Here is a 15,088-nt window from a genome sequence, read left to right as displayed (position 1 = left end):
TGCGGTGTTGGTGTTGGTATTACCACATGGTGAAGATAGTGCGGTGTTGGTGTTGGTATTACCGCACGGTGAAGCTGGTGTGGTGTTGGTGTTACCACATGGTGAAGCTGGTATGGTGTTGGTGTTGGTGTTACTGTGCGGTATTGGTGTTGGTATTACCACATGGTAAAGCTGGTGCGGTGTTGGTGTTGGTGTTACCGCATGGTGAAGCTAGTGTGGTGTTTGTGTTGGTATTACCACATGGTGAAGCTGGTGCAGTGTTGGTGTTGGTATCACCGTGTGGTGTTGGTGTTGGTATTACCACACGATAAAGATGGTTTGGTGTTGGTATTACTGCACGGTGAAGCTGGTGTGGTGTTACCACACGGTGAAGCTGGTGAGGTGTTGGTGTTGGTATTACCGCACGGTGAAGCTGGTGTGGTGTTGGTGTTACTGTGCGGTATTGCTGTTGGTATTACCACATGGTGAAGGTAGTGCGGTGTTGGTGTTGGTATTACCACATGGTGAAGCTGGTGCGGTGTTGGTGTTGGTGTTACCGCATGGTGAAGCTAGTGTGGTGTTGGTGCTGGTATTACCACATGGTGAAGCTGGTGTGGTGTTGGTGTTGGTATCACCGTGCGGTGTTGGTGTTGGTATTACCACATGGTGAAGCTAGTGTGGTGTTGGTGTTGGTATTACCGCATGGTGAAGCTGGTGTGGTGTTGGTGTTACCACACGGTGAAGCTGGTGTGGTGTTGGTGTTACTGTGCGGTATTGGTGTTGGTATTACCACATGGTGAAGGTGGTGCGGTGTTGGTGTTGGTATTACCACATGGTGAAGCTGGTGCGGTGTTGGTATTACCACACGGTGAAGATGGTGTGGTGTTGGTGTTGGTATTACCACATGGTGAAGCTGGTGTGGTGTTGGTGTTGCCACATGGTGAAGCTGGTGTGGTGTTGGTGTTGGTATTACTGCACGGTTAAGCTGGTGAGGTGTTGGTGTTGGTATTACCGCACGGTGAAGCTGGTGCGGTGTTGGTGTTGGTATCACCATGTGGTGTTGGTGTTGGTATTACCACATGGTGAAGGTGGTGTAGTGTTGGTGTTTGTATTACCGCACGGTGAAGCTGGTGTGGTGCTGGTGCTGGTTCTTGTGCTCATGCTAGGTGAAGACCAGCTACTTCATGTTGCCTGAAGTCTATGAAGCTTTCACTGAGATCGAAACAACAAACCATGCTGGAAGCATCCCTGCTTCAAAAGAACCTGCCTTGTAGAGATATACCATTCTAGTTGCAGACAGATGAGTTTTACAGATCTATTTTTTAATATAGCAACTTTGCAGCAGTTCATTAGCAGTAAATACATTGGTAAAGTACACACTGAACAGTTTTCTACACCCAATTCAACTGATAATTGAATAGTCACACATTTGATGCAGATTTCAATATGGTTGTGTTACTGACCTTATCTTCACCTGACTTCCTTATAATTAGTATTCAGGGTATTTAGTGGTTTTATTTGGTATAAGGTCTGATTTTCCTTAACTGGTTAAGGAAGCCATGAGATTTTAAATACCATTTTATGTAGAGCATTTAAGGGAAAAGGCTTTCTTCACATTAGAACAACTAAAGTGAAAACAATAAACTAGAAAGATATTCAGTTAGATCTGGCTGGATGCTTCGCTGGTGTCATTTCAGCAGAAAACCATTGTTTACTATACTATATTTTTTACTGTTATTTTGAATTTGATTGGATATGTAGTTATTTTTGTGTTTATTTTATAAATTTGTTTTGCCTCTGTCTCTTTGTCAGGGTAATAAGTGCTATTTAATTTCATATGTATCAAAATAACATATTAAAACTGGTTCAAGCTGACATTAGAAGTGTAAGAAAATATTTTTCTTTTAAGAGTTGTCCATCTGGTACTTAGTTTGAGAAGTCTTGATCTATAATATCGAACATTATTCTATCATAGCATGGTGGATAACCTTTACCAGATGTTCCATTTTTTCCCCTTTCAGTTGCTTAAAATTAAGTGACTCTTTCCCTTTTCTGTCATTTAAAAAATTAATTTCCCTGAGATATGATCACCTGAAATATAATTATGAAATAAGTTACCCACTTTTATGTTTGTGAATAATTGGATTTTCAAAATATTATGATTTGTCTCGATTTTTAGTTTCTCTGATATTGACTATCATTTCTAGTCCAATATTCTTATTTTGGTCATTTTTTTGTTCATCTATTGAACAAATACTTTTCAAATTATATGTGCAAGGGACTATTTTAGGTACTGGAGAGGACTGAATACACTTACTATCGTTATGCTTGGGTGAGTCTGTTGTCTCTCTTTGCTACATTTTCTAATTATTTAAAGGAGAAATATCAGGTGTATATCATTTAGTGTATATCTCCTTCAACATGTCTGCCTTGCTGATATATACCTATATAATTTTATTCTTTTGTGGGACATCACTACATTGTGATTATAATAGACATAAATATTTTTATGGCACCAAATGATGGGTCTTTTTAAGACTGTTCAAATAATGATATTGAATGACTGCTAAGTTTAAGACATTATGCAATTGGGTGTCCAGAGATAAATGTGTTCTTGGCGGTGGAGTTATAAATGTTCATCTAGTCATTGAACCTTTGGGACTGATTTGGGCTTTGTTGGGCGTAGGCATTGTTGAATGGATAATTATCAACTTGCTGAACAGAGAGACTTTTACATTTAATAAACATTCATTTAGTAAACATTAACTAAGTACATACATTGGCTCCTGGTTGACTTTTATTTCATTATAACGACTCAGATCTTTTGCCTCAGTGTGTTCAGAGTAATAGAGATAGAGTCTGTAGGACAAGGTTCACCAACAGCTTTCTGGAGGAGGCCATTTGAAGAGTGTTGTTGTTGTAAGACCATTGTGAATATAGGTAAACTTCTTAAATCTGGAACCTTGGAACCTGGAATATTCTGGACTCATAAAGATAGTGCTTCTATCTAGTGAAAGCAGAATTGGACAGAGGGCTGTGTCCTGAAGGACCTGTCAACAGGACAGCCTTGGCCAACCTCCTAGGAACTCTGGTCACAATGACCCTTCAAAGGTTGCAATGACCAGGCCTTTGTTCTCTTCCAGTGGCTAATCAGTGCTTGGGGGCTGCCAAGAATGGCCTGGGGGCTAGGAGGGAGGCTCGCTGCTGCTGGAACCAACAGCCAACAGCATTGTTAACGACCAGGGCACCAAGCGGGGTGGTCTTTACAAATGGGTGAACTTGACTGCGGGCATCTCAGAGTTCACCTAGGCAGTAAACTGTCACCAGTGGGAGGGTTATTCAGCTTTTTTCATCTATAGGCTATAGATCATAAATAGCCTAGTTTAGGACACTAATATGTTTTTATGGGAGGTTAGGGATAGGTAAAAGGAGCATTTATTTTATTTTTCCCTTATTACTTTCCCCTTGCGTGTTAATATTACTTTAACAATAGGGTGACTGTGTGTAAGTCTTGGCATACAGTCCCATTTGCCTGAAACTATCCAGTTTGAAGTCTCGCAAGATTCAATTAATATTTGTTAATTATTTTTAGTAACTCCTAACACTCAGGAGTATCCCATTTTGGTGCATAAATTGTGTGGTTTCCCTACCTAGTCATTTTTTTTATTTGCATATATATATATTTTTTTTTTGTGGTTTTTGGCCAGGGCTAGGTTTGAACCCACCACCTCCGGCATATGGGACCTGCGCCCTACTCCTTGAGCCACAGGCGCCGCCCTATTTGCATATTTTTTTATTCGTTAGGATTTTTTTCCTGGCTTGTTTATCTAATGAATGGAATATTCTATTTTCCATGTTTTTGTTATAAGAGGCAAAAATGATCTTCTGGATTAGCTTCATATTTTGGTCTTGGTCGGCGCTAGAACAAATGCTTTCCTTCTGATTCAAGCAGCTGAGAGGGAAAAAAGGGAGACAAAAAATGCCTTTTATCTTCATCAAATTTCTCATCAGCAAACTTAAAAATGTTTTGAAATCCTAACATGTCCCATAAAGCCTATGACTAAAATTAGTGGGTTTTTCTATTTATTCTCCCCACTGTTAACATTTTATCCATAGCGTCTTTTACTTTCCTGGTTTATTTTACAGCTTAGGTGCAAATATTTCTGTCCTCATTTACCTTTCTGCTCCGGGAGTCCAAGATTCTAGCTGTTTCCCTGATGGACTTAATCATTCTCTGGAAGGATATTTCAACTTTTTCAAATCTGGGTCCTGAAGGAAATATAAATTACTTAGAGTTGGGCAATTTGAGACCTGCTTTTGCAGAAATTTTTATGGGAAAAAGAAAAAATTCTGTTCTATGTAGATGTAATAATCTGCAGGGTCATTTGTTCACAAGCAACACTCTAAAACCAGCTATGGGTTTGAAAAATGCATAGGGACAGAAGGGATTGAGATTTTCTTAACCTACCAGGAGGTAATTGGCGGTCACCTTAAACCTTTTTACGAGGACTTCTTTTCCCTAATTTTTGTTCTGTTTCCCTCCCGTTGCTGGTCTACAAATGTGGTTACTGGTTGGAGAGAGATCAGAGTGTGCTGGTGGACTCAGTCTGGCCCCTCTTTAATTCTTTGACTAGAGAAGCCACTTGCTGGTTTTATTTTGAATGTGGTAGTATGTGGTGACCATGTCTTTCAGGGCAGTGCCAGTGACGTCAAACTTCTTAATCATGCTCCCTTTACAAACAAAGAAAACTGTACAAGGTAGTGGTTTGATCCTTAACAAATGAGAAATCGACACTACAAGCCCCCATGCCGTTCTACATGTTTCTGCATTGGCTTGAGCAATCATGGAGTTGTACAAAGATGCAGCCTAAATTTTAAGGAGGAGTAGGAAAATTTAAGAAAATGTGGTAATTTTTCTTTCCACAATTTTTTCTTTTATTCTACTTGTCTATACTGCTCGTAGTAATGTGTTTTTCTGGGGTGTTAATTCAGTTTTATTCAGTTGTCTAGGATTCAGAGGAAGTCATTCCGATAGTTTTTACGTTTTTCTGACCCAGTCAAAGCAGTTTGGCCTTGAGGAACTGTCTCAGAGTAAGCATAGGTTTGTCCTTCATATGGGGTCAAAACTAGTAGCCACCTAAGTGAGCATTGTTAAGTTCTGTTTGTAGCACTTTGTGATAGTGCTCCTTGTAACTCGGAGTTTCCGAAACTCACTGTGTCATTACAGACTTCAATTACCTTTAAAAGAAATTAATTTCAACTAATCTTACATTTTAATCATCACCTGCATGAATGTTTTAAGCCAGCGTGTAATTCAGGGATGTCCGTTTTATGCACTGACTGAGCTGATGTAGCACTGAATTTGAGAGAATTTTCCAAGAAAACAAAAAGCTGAGTTTCATCATCTCAGAAAGTAGAAAAAGACTTGTAAAGTTTTCTAAATCAAAAAACACCAGCTCCCATTGTCTAATTTATCCTCTCACAATAAACAGTTACTCATCACTCTTAACATGGCAGGTGGATGTCAGCACTAGCACCCCTGCTTCCTGGTCGTCTGTGGACCCTGGGGCACTGTCACTCTCTCCACTGGCTCCCTGGTAGACCAGTGGTTCTCAACCTTCCTAATACCGCGGCCCTTTAATACAGTTCCTGTGGGTCATGACCCACAGGTTAAGAACCACTGTCATAGATGGTCTGCCCAGGATTCTGGTTTCTCAGTTTCTTACTGTTCTCTGGAATCTTGTCACCTGTTGTCATTCTGCTCCTGGGGATGGAACAGCATGGGGATGGCATGAAAAATAAACTCTTACACTCAGTAATTGTCAAAGAAATAACCAATGAGGCTCAGGAAGGCAAGCAGCTTCACATGCCAAACAGTAGCAAGGAAGTGCTGCCCCAAACAAAAACCTTAAGGGTCTTTTATTGAACCAAGACAAATCCATACACACAAGACCTACAGAACACACAAAGTTGATTACAGATAGAAGAAAACAAAGAAGTTTTGCAATGTCTGTGAATTGAGGACAAAAATGGAAAGAAAGACAGAAGAGATTATCATAAGATCATAAAGTAAAAAAAGACATGGTTACAATGCCTTGGGGGCAATCTGTAACTTCCCTATTCTGTGCTGCTAATCTGTGTCTTAACCCTTGAGCAGTTTCAGCCTTTGAGCCTTCTGCAGCATCTGTCTTTGTCTAAACTGCCGAGCTCTCCTGCCCGCCCCCCACCCCCCAGAGGTACTGTGGTCCGCACAGGGCAGGTGGAGGAATCAGGGCTATTGTCAGCAGATCTTAGGAACGTCAGCCTGCACTAAACTCTAACTCACAGTAATCATCCCACATCACACCTTCATTCTTAGGGTCATACCTCTGAAATGGTCAGTAACACTGGCCCCACCTTGACTCTGTCCAGCTCTCTGTCCCTGATTCTCTTCACTCAACCATCTTCTGACCTGCTTGGTTCTTAAAATCTGTGGATTTCACCATCTTGCTTCTGTCTCTCAATCCCTGATCCCCTTTCTCCGTTTTATACCCAGCTTAAATTCCATGTTAAGTATTTGCTTGACGCAGTCAGTTGCTGTTATCCCTAGGTTTCTGTCTGAACCCTGAACCCCTGAGCTGAATGTCACAGCAGCAGACATGCCGTCCTGCCAGCTGCCTTACTCCGAGTCCCCGGTGGGAACCTCCAGGGCTGTGGTGCTGCCTGCCACCGTCTGCCTGTGTCTGGTCCGTCCCATCCCCATTTTCCTGGATGGCTCTTTCCTTCTCCCTTTTCTCTCCCCAAAGCTGCTTCCCTATCTTTACTTTTAGCTAACAATCTAGTTTCATATTTTTCTGAAAAGGCTTATATGACTCACCCATGCCCATGTGCCCTGTTTCCCCCGGCACTCCGAGTGAACATGAGGTTCCTCCCAGACCTCCACATCACACACGTTCTTCCCTGCCACTTTTCAAAGCCTTGGTTCCAGGCATTATTCCTTCTTTCCATTTCACTCGCTTTCTCAAAATAATCAATTTCCTGTTCTCTGATGATTGAATCCCAAAAGCCTGAAAACATGCTGTGGTTTCTCCTTCTTAGAAAATCCTGCTTGACCCCACCGTCCCTCCAGCTGGCCGCTGGAGGGGCTGCCCCTTTTCTTCTCTCCTTTTAGCACAATTTCCCCACATCCTTGTCACTACTCATCTTCAACGTCTCTCCTCTATTCTCACTCCAAGTCCCTGTAATTAAGCTTTTCTTGTTCCCGCTTTCCTGCTTTGTGGACCCTGTCACGTTGAGGTCCAGTGATACAATTCTCAGCCCTCATCTCACTCTGATAGCTGCGTAGGATGCAAGCTAATCACTTTCTTCTAGGACAGCACTTTCTTTTAATTTTCCTCCACACTGACTTTTTCCCATTCACAGCTTTGGTGATTGTTTTTAATGTGCTGCCTTCTTGACACTGGAGTATCCAGGACACATCCTTAGATCTCTTCTTCACTTTCTGTGCCCATTTAAATGGACTAAGTTTAACCTCATCCTGTCCTGCGTTATTAAATGTTGTTGTGGTGCTGAAGACTTCCACCTCAGACATCTAACGGTCTGCTGGTGCCGTGTGAGTGTCCCAGGGCATCTCCTGGTGACATTTTTCACGTCCGCACTCCGACCCCTGTCCCATCTAACGGTCTGCTGGTGCCGTGTGAGCGTCCCAGGGCATCTCCTGGTGACATTTTTCTCGTCCGCACTCCGACCCCCATCCCATCTAACGGTCTGCTGGTGCCGTGTGAGCGTCCCAGGGCATCTCCTGGTGACATTTTTCACGTCTGCACTCCGACCCCCGTCCCATCTAACGGTCTGCTGGTGCCGTGTGAGCGTCCCAGGGCATCTCCTGGTGACATTTTTCACGTCCGCACTCCGACCCCTGTCCCATCTAATGGTCTGCTGGTGCCGTGTGAGCGTCCCAGGGCATCTCTCAGTGATGTTTTCACGTCTGCACTCCGACCCCCGTCCCATCATCTTCTTCACAGCTTCCCTTTCTCAGTCACTCACAGCTCTGCCCTTCAGGTTGCTCATCTCCAAAGCCTCTGAATCAGCCTTATTATTTCTCTGACTCACTCCACTTCTATTTCATCAGAGAATCCTTTTATTATGGCTCTATCTTTAGAATTATCCAGAGTCTCACATCTTTTCTCTACCTTCTTTGCTATTATGCTTCGTTATCTCTACTGGGATTGTCACTGTGTCCGGAAGGCAGTCTTGCTGTTGCCAGGCTATTCACAAAGTACAGCCGGAGGGACCCTGATGAAGTGAGCTCAGACAGCGGCGTGGCTTTTCCGGGTGGATTCCTGTTTCTCACTCACCTGCTTTCTGACTCATTCTTTTTTTTTTTTTTTTGTAGAGACAGAGTCTCACTTTATGGCCCTCGGTAGAGTGCCGTGGCCTCACACAGCTCACAGTAACCTCCAACTCCTGGGCTTAAGTGATTCTCTTGCCTCAGCCTCCCGAGTAGCTGGGACTACAGGCGCCCGCCACAACACCCGGCTATTTTTTGGTTGCAGTTTGGCCGGGGCTGGGTCTGAACCCACCACCCTCGGTATATGGGGCCGGCGCTTTACCGACTGAGCCACAGGCGCCGCCCTTCTGACTCATTCTTGCAGTGGAAGTCAGAGCGTTCACAGCGTCCCACCAGGCCCTGTCTGCTTGCTGCTGCCCCCCTGGCCCCCTCCAGTGTCTCCCTCCTAACTCTTCTGACTTCACCTCCTACCCTTTCTCCTGGTCTCTGCACCAGGCCCTCTCCACTCCTTGCCTTTCCTCACATGTGTGGGGTGTGCCCCTCCCCACGGTCTGTGCCCGTCCCTCTGCCCAGGACAGTCACCTCCTGGCATGGCACACTTCTTCATTTCTTTCAACTCTGTGCTTAAATGTTTTTAGAAGAATTATGTCCTTATAAAGCTTGCATTCTAGTCAGGGGAAACAGAAAATGAAACGAAATAAGTAAGGAAAATACACAGGGGAGCAGAAGGAGGGAGGGTAACTCCTGTGATTTTAAATAGGGAGATGGGAAGGCCCCACTGAGAGGTGACGTTTGTTTGCTGCCATTTCTAGCACTTAGAAAGGTGTCTATACGATACTAAGGATTTTATAAACACTTATTGTATGATGATTTTAGTCTTTTCAGGATCATGTTACAGGTAAGTGGAGACGTGGTTGGTGGGGGGGGTTAGTAATTTGTGGAGATAACACTTAAGCCCAGGCCTGTCTTGCCTTCTAATGTATCAATTCATTCTATCTGGATACCATGTCCGTGAACTGGACATCACATTATTTGCATTATAAGGTAGAGGGAGCCGCCAGTATTGTGCATTTTATTTGTGTTCTTATCCTCCATCAGTATCTGGGAGCAGATAGAAACAGATTTTTAACATTTAGTTCACAGGAAGCACTTTCTGCAGCTGGATCATAGACTCTTGTTACAGAGTCTTGTTTATCTGTTTCCTCAAACCAGACAAGTTTGGAATAAGAGGGTTCTGAGAACTCAACTCTTCTGCCTTCTAGTGGTAAAAAGGCCAGATTTTCTTACTGAGCTGAAACTTCCCTGGATGCCGTAAGCTTAAAGCAGCAAGGATCAGGTGACACTGCTGGTGTTGGCCCAGCTGTTCGGGCATCCCGGGGTGTGGAACCCATGGCAGCCGCCTGGAATTTGTGTTCAGTTTCTACTACTGAATTGTTCTCAGTGCAATGGAATCACAGATTTTCAAAAATTATCAAGCTACTTGTAGTCAGGTAAGGGACTGATGAGGAATAGAGGTCATTCTTGCAGAGGACAGTCTCAGATCACGCTGAGCGCGAGTCACGGTTCAGTTTCCACCACTGATTTAGAGCCACCAGCTGCAGGATGTGTCTGGTCAGAGTTTCCCAGCACCTGCCCCATTTGGAACTCATTTTCAAAGGGAATAATTGAGATAAAAGTTAATTCTATGTACCCAAAAGGACTGGTACCCCTGGGTTATTGACCTGAGATACGAATACCAGATCTGCACCAAAACATTTGGCTACGTGGGGAAGAGAAGTCAATTCGGCTTTCTTGGCTGCAGGTGCCAGCTCTCCTGGCTGCAGAATGTTGATGAAGCCACAGGTGCCTGTTGCCTTAAAGGGCCGCAGCATTAGGAAGGCTGAGAACCACTGCCTTAAAGGATCATCTTCCTTGGAGCTGGGTGAAGGCCGGTGTCTTGTGCTTGCTTGGTGGAGTCGAATAAAGGGCACGTCACAGCTCCTCAGTCTGTCTGCCTTCAGCTCCTCAGTCTGTCTGCCTTCAGCTCCTCAGTCTGTCTGAATCTCTTCCACACTTCAACCTCAGCCGCTGGCACTGGAGGCTACGTGGCTGGACGGTGGCGGTTGTTGTGTCCACCCACATCCCTGGAGTGAGAATTTTTAAGGAAATGCTGGTAGTTGTGAGTTAGTGCAGTCTCAAGTGAGAAGCGAATTGGGGGCGGATAAAGTTGTACCTGTAGTCTGAACGGGATGTCAGGTCTTCACCAGGCTTCTCTACCTTACAGAGTCTTAAACTCCAAATTTATTTATTTATTTATTTTGGGGGGTTTTTGGCCGGGGCTGGGTTTGAACCCACCACCTCTGGCATATGGGGCCGGTGCCCTACTCCTTTGAGCCACAGGCACTGCCCTGTAGTACCCTTCTTTTAGGGAATTCACCCCTCAATTTTTTTTTAAATTTAATCTTTTATTAAATCATATTGTATACATTTCTGGGGTACAATGTGAAGGAATCATAACGTATACATTTCTGGGGTACAATGTGATGATTTGATGTAAGATGTGGAATGCTTACATCAAAGTGATTGGGGCAGCGCCTGTGGCTCAACGGAGTAGGGCGCCAGTCCCATATGCCGGAGGTGGTGGGTTCAAACCCAGCCCCTGCCAAAAAGTGCAAAACAAACAAACAAACAAACAAAAAAAACCCAACAAAGTGATTAACATAACTATCACCTCACTTATTTTTTGTGGTGAGACATTGATATTACCTATATTACCTGGATGGGGTTGGAACATAATCTTCTTGGTAAAGTATCTCATCCCGCAATTTTTAGCCACTGGCAGCCCCAGGCTCGTCTCTGATGCCTTGGGCCCTTAAGATTGAGCTTGTTTAGTTCTTGCTGACCTGACATATAGACTGGGGAGGCCTCCATGTGTCGGGGGGCCTAACACAGCCTCACACAACCCTTTCCCCCTCCTCCTAAAACAGAGACACAAAGGATCTGGCTAGCTTCGTCCCCCAGAAGTTCGTGCAACCTGTGGATCGTGCCCACCCTCCATGGCCCCATATAAAAGTGTTACCAACTGCGCCCCCCACCCCTGTGCTGACGCCACCTTTGCCCTCCCCTTTGAGTAAGCCTGGCCTGAACATCTCTTCTGGGCCCTGTGTCTGGGCGCCACTCTGCATAGCTTTCACTGGGGACACACCTTGTAAATGGCTCTCCTCTGTCAAGGTCAAGGCCTTCTCAGCTTGTGCTCACACTCGGTCCTTCAGTGCCTTTAAGTAGCTGTTTGCTACATTCAGTCCAGAGTTTAAGATTGTTAAGTGTGGAAGGCTGGTCTGAAAGGAGCAGCGCTGCCATTTCTCTCAAAACCTCACTGAGTTGTGATGTACAGTTTTTTTTATTATTATCCAGTTCAAAATGCTTTCTACTTTACATTATAGCTTCTTTGTGTTATAGCAGTGGTTTTCAACCCTCCTAATGCTGTGACCCTTTAATACAGTTCCTCATGTTGTAGTGATCCCCAACCATAAAATTATTTTTGTTGCTACTTCATAACTATAATTTTGCTACTGTTATGAATCATAATGTAAATATCTGATATGCAGGATGTATTTTCATTGTTAAAAGGGGTCGCGACCCACAGGTTGAGAACTACTGTGTTATAGGTTATTTAGACATATATTTTAAAAGTCTTCTAGCATAAGGATTTTCTAATTACTTTTTCCTACTGATTTCTATTTTAATTCCACCAAGATCAGAGAATGTGCTTTATATGATTTTAATCTTTTAATGTTTGTTGAGATTGATCATTCACTGGGTTGTGAGTTCTAATGTCAGTGTTTTCTGTTTACTTGAAAAGGATTTGTATTCTTAGCTGTTGGTTACCATGTTCTGTGTGCCAGTGGGTCATGTTTGTTAGTCATGTTTAAATCCTTTATATTTTTTACCCTCCCCCTTTAGTACGCCTTTTCTGTCAGTTATTAAGGCTGGTGAATGAAAAATCTCCCACTATACACGTATTATTAATTTGTCCATTTGTCCATTTTGTTATCTTTTCCCATTTAGAACCCATTGTTAGGTGATGTTACAATTGTTATATCCTTTTTGTGAATGGAAACTTTTTTTTTTTTTTGAGACAGAGTCTCACTGTGTTGCCCTCTGTAGAGTACTGTGGTGTCACAGCTCACAGCAGCCTCAAACTCTTGGGCTTAAGTGATTCTCTTGCCTCAGCCTCCCAAAGTAGGTGTGACTACAGGTGCCCCCCGCAGCACCGGGCTATTTTTTTGTTGCAGTTGTAGTTGTTTAGCAGGCCTGCGCCGAGTTTGAACCCGCTGGCCCTGGTGTATGTGGCCCATGCCCTAACCACTGAGCACGGGCACTAAGCCATGAATTGAAACCTTTGACGGTGTGAATTTTCCCTTTTTATCTCTTCCCTACAGTCTAGTTTGTTTGCTACTAATGTAATGGCATCAGCTTTCTTTTGTTTTTTTTTTTTTTGTGGTGTATTTTTTTCTTTTTACTTACAATTTTTTTTAATTTTTATAGTTTGGGTTTTAAGTGATTGGCTTCTTCTATTTTAGTATGACAGTCTTTTAAGTGGAACGTTTAGATAACTTAGTTAATGCATTGATTGCTCTGAAATCAGCCATCATTCTATTTTCTGTTTTTTCCACCTGTACCTGCTCCTCCATCTTGCTGTGAGGCTCACTCCGTTTTCACGTGTGGTGTCTTACGTTACTCTCATTCGCTGCATTAACATTCTTTTCATTTTCTAGGAAAAGACAGAGTTTTTAATACTCCACTGTGTGAGCAAGGAATTGTTGGATTTGGAATCGGAATTGCTGTCACTGGTGCTACAGCCATCGCAGAGATCCAGTTTGCAGATTACATTTTCCCTGCGTTCGATCAGGTCAGTGCATCCTTTTACTATAAATGAGCATTTCCAACGTGGGTCAGTCCACGAAGCATAGAAGTATTGCCTCCACCCTCAGTCCCCCTGTGTGAGGAGTATTCTGAGCTAGTATAGTACAGTTATAACTTCAAGATAATGTCTAGTAGAACCTCTGTAAGTTGACCCACCCAGGGCACTGGAACAAACTGGTCGACACACGGAGGTGGCCAACAGAAGGACCTAGGCCCCTGTTCTGATAGGTACACACCTGCCTATCAACACGTGAAAATAGGGCCAAGTTAAGGAGGTGGTCATTGTAGGGAGGTGGTTAGCAGTGGAGGTCCTACTGTATTTAAAGATCTAATAGAGTTTTGTTTTGTTTGTTTTTTGTAGAGACAGAGTCTCACTGTACCGCCCTCGGGTAGAGTGCCGTGGCGTCACACGGCTCACAGCAACCTCTAACTCTTGGGCTTCCGTGATTCTCTTGCCTCAGCCTCCCGAGCAGCTGGGACTACAGGCGCCCGCCACAACGCCTGGCTAGATCTAACAGAGTTTTAAGTAACTGTGTGAGGCAGAAAGGACTCACTGTGACACGTCCCTTTCTGTCTTCCAGATTGTTAATGAGGCCGCCAAGTACCGCTATCGCTCTGGGGACCTTTTCAACTGCGGCAGCCTCACCATCCGCTCCCCGTGGGGCTGTGTTGGTCACGGGGCTCTCTACCATTCTCAGAGTCCAGAAGCGTTTTTTGCCCATTGCCCGGGAATCAAGGTATCCCCGTTTCTGTACATTATTTGATCTCTATTTGATGTTTCCATTTTGGTAGATTCTATTAACTGATATGCTTATGTAGACAAAAACAGGATTTGGGGGATTTATGCAAACTTCATTGTATTTAAGAAAGGGAGGTTGACAGTTTTAAATATACTAAGGCCCAGTGTCATGGAATATTCTTGCTGAAGCAGTGCTGGTTTGATGTAGCTTTAATTAACTTCATGGATTTCAGAGAGTAAGACCGAGGACCCGGTAAGTAAGAAGAGGCCGGGGTCCTCTTCTCTCCCTCACAACTTGGCGTTTCTATCTAATCGATCTTACCTGATTCTGGGGGGATTTGTATAAATCTATTTAGTCCATATTAACTCAGAGGGATGGGACTTTTGCTATTAGTCCATTTCTTGTTAAACTGACTGAGAGAAGACTGTTGCCTAGAAGCGTTTTTCTTCTGTCTGGAATAAGGTAACACCTGCTCAAACAATTTCAAAGCATCTTCCCTTTATAGCCTTTCCTGGTAGCATAAATGGGTTTTTTTTGAGACAGACTTCAAGCTATAGCCCTGGGTAGAGTGCCCTGGCATCACAGCTCACAGCAACCTCAAACTCCTAGGCTTAAGCGATTCTCTTGCCTCAGCCTCCCCAGTACCTGAGACTACAAGTGCCCGCCACAACACCCGGCTATTTTTGGTTGTAGTTGTCATTGTTTGGCAGGCCCGGGCTGGATTTGAACCCGCCAGCTTTGGTGTATGTGTCTGGCACCTTAGCTGCTTGAGCTACAGGTACCACCAGCTTAAACTTTTTTAAATGAAAATATTTTAATTATTTTATATCTTAGCTTTTTGTTTATCATCTTTGTTGTTTCTGTTTACCAAATAAGCTTTTTTAGGGACTCATAGAAATCCAGAAAGGTCAATCCAGAGAGGTGTTTGCTTTTGGAGCAAATGAATTGACTGTAAATATGTGTCTGTTTCTTATTATTTTCTTTCTTTTTTTTTTTTTCTATCACATCCAAGTCAGAGGTTTTTTGTTTTTTTGTTTTTTTTTTTTTTTAATTTGGCCGGGGCTGGGTTTGAACCCGCCACCTCCGGCATATGGGACCGGCGCCCTACCCGCTGAGCCACAGGCGCTGCCCATCAGAGGTTTTTTTTTAGTGGAGTAGAAGTTGCCTGATATGTTAACATTAGCTAGAAGTGCTT

General features: G+C 43.6%; 1 protein-coding gene across 2 annotated transcripts in view; it reads left to right on the top strand.

The window, feature by feature from the left end:
* BCKDHB (branched chain keto acid dehydrogenase E1 subunit beta) overlaps positions 1–15,088 on the top strand; it is a 212,014-nt gene that overhangs the window by 39,847 nt on the left and 157,079 nt on the right. The window contains exons 1-3 of one of the 2 annotated variants that reach the window (XM_053602732.1): positions 9,170–10,214; positions 13,006–13,139; positions 13,735–13,890. In XM_053602732.1, coding sequence (XP_053458707.1) covers positions 10,073–10,214; positions 13,006–13,139; positions 13,735–13,890 — 432 coding nt within the window. In that variant the 5' untranslated portion in view covers positions 9,170–10,072. Of the gene's footprint in view, positions 1–9,169; positions 10,215–13,005; positions 13,140–13,734; positions 13,891–15,088 lie in introns of those variants that run through there. The other variant, XM_053602731.1, reaches the window with a different exon arrangement.

The sequence above is a fragment of the Nycticebus coucang genome, chromosome 9, assembly GCF_027406575.1.
Source record: "Nycticebus coucang isolate mNycCou1 chromosome 9, mNycCou1.pri, whole genome shotgun sequence".
Lineage (NCBI taxonomy): Eukaryota > Metazoa > Chordata > Mammalia > Primates > Lorisidae > Nycticebus > Nycticebus coucang.
This window is presented reverse-complemented; position numbering and strand designations above follow the sequence as displayed.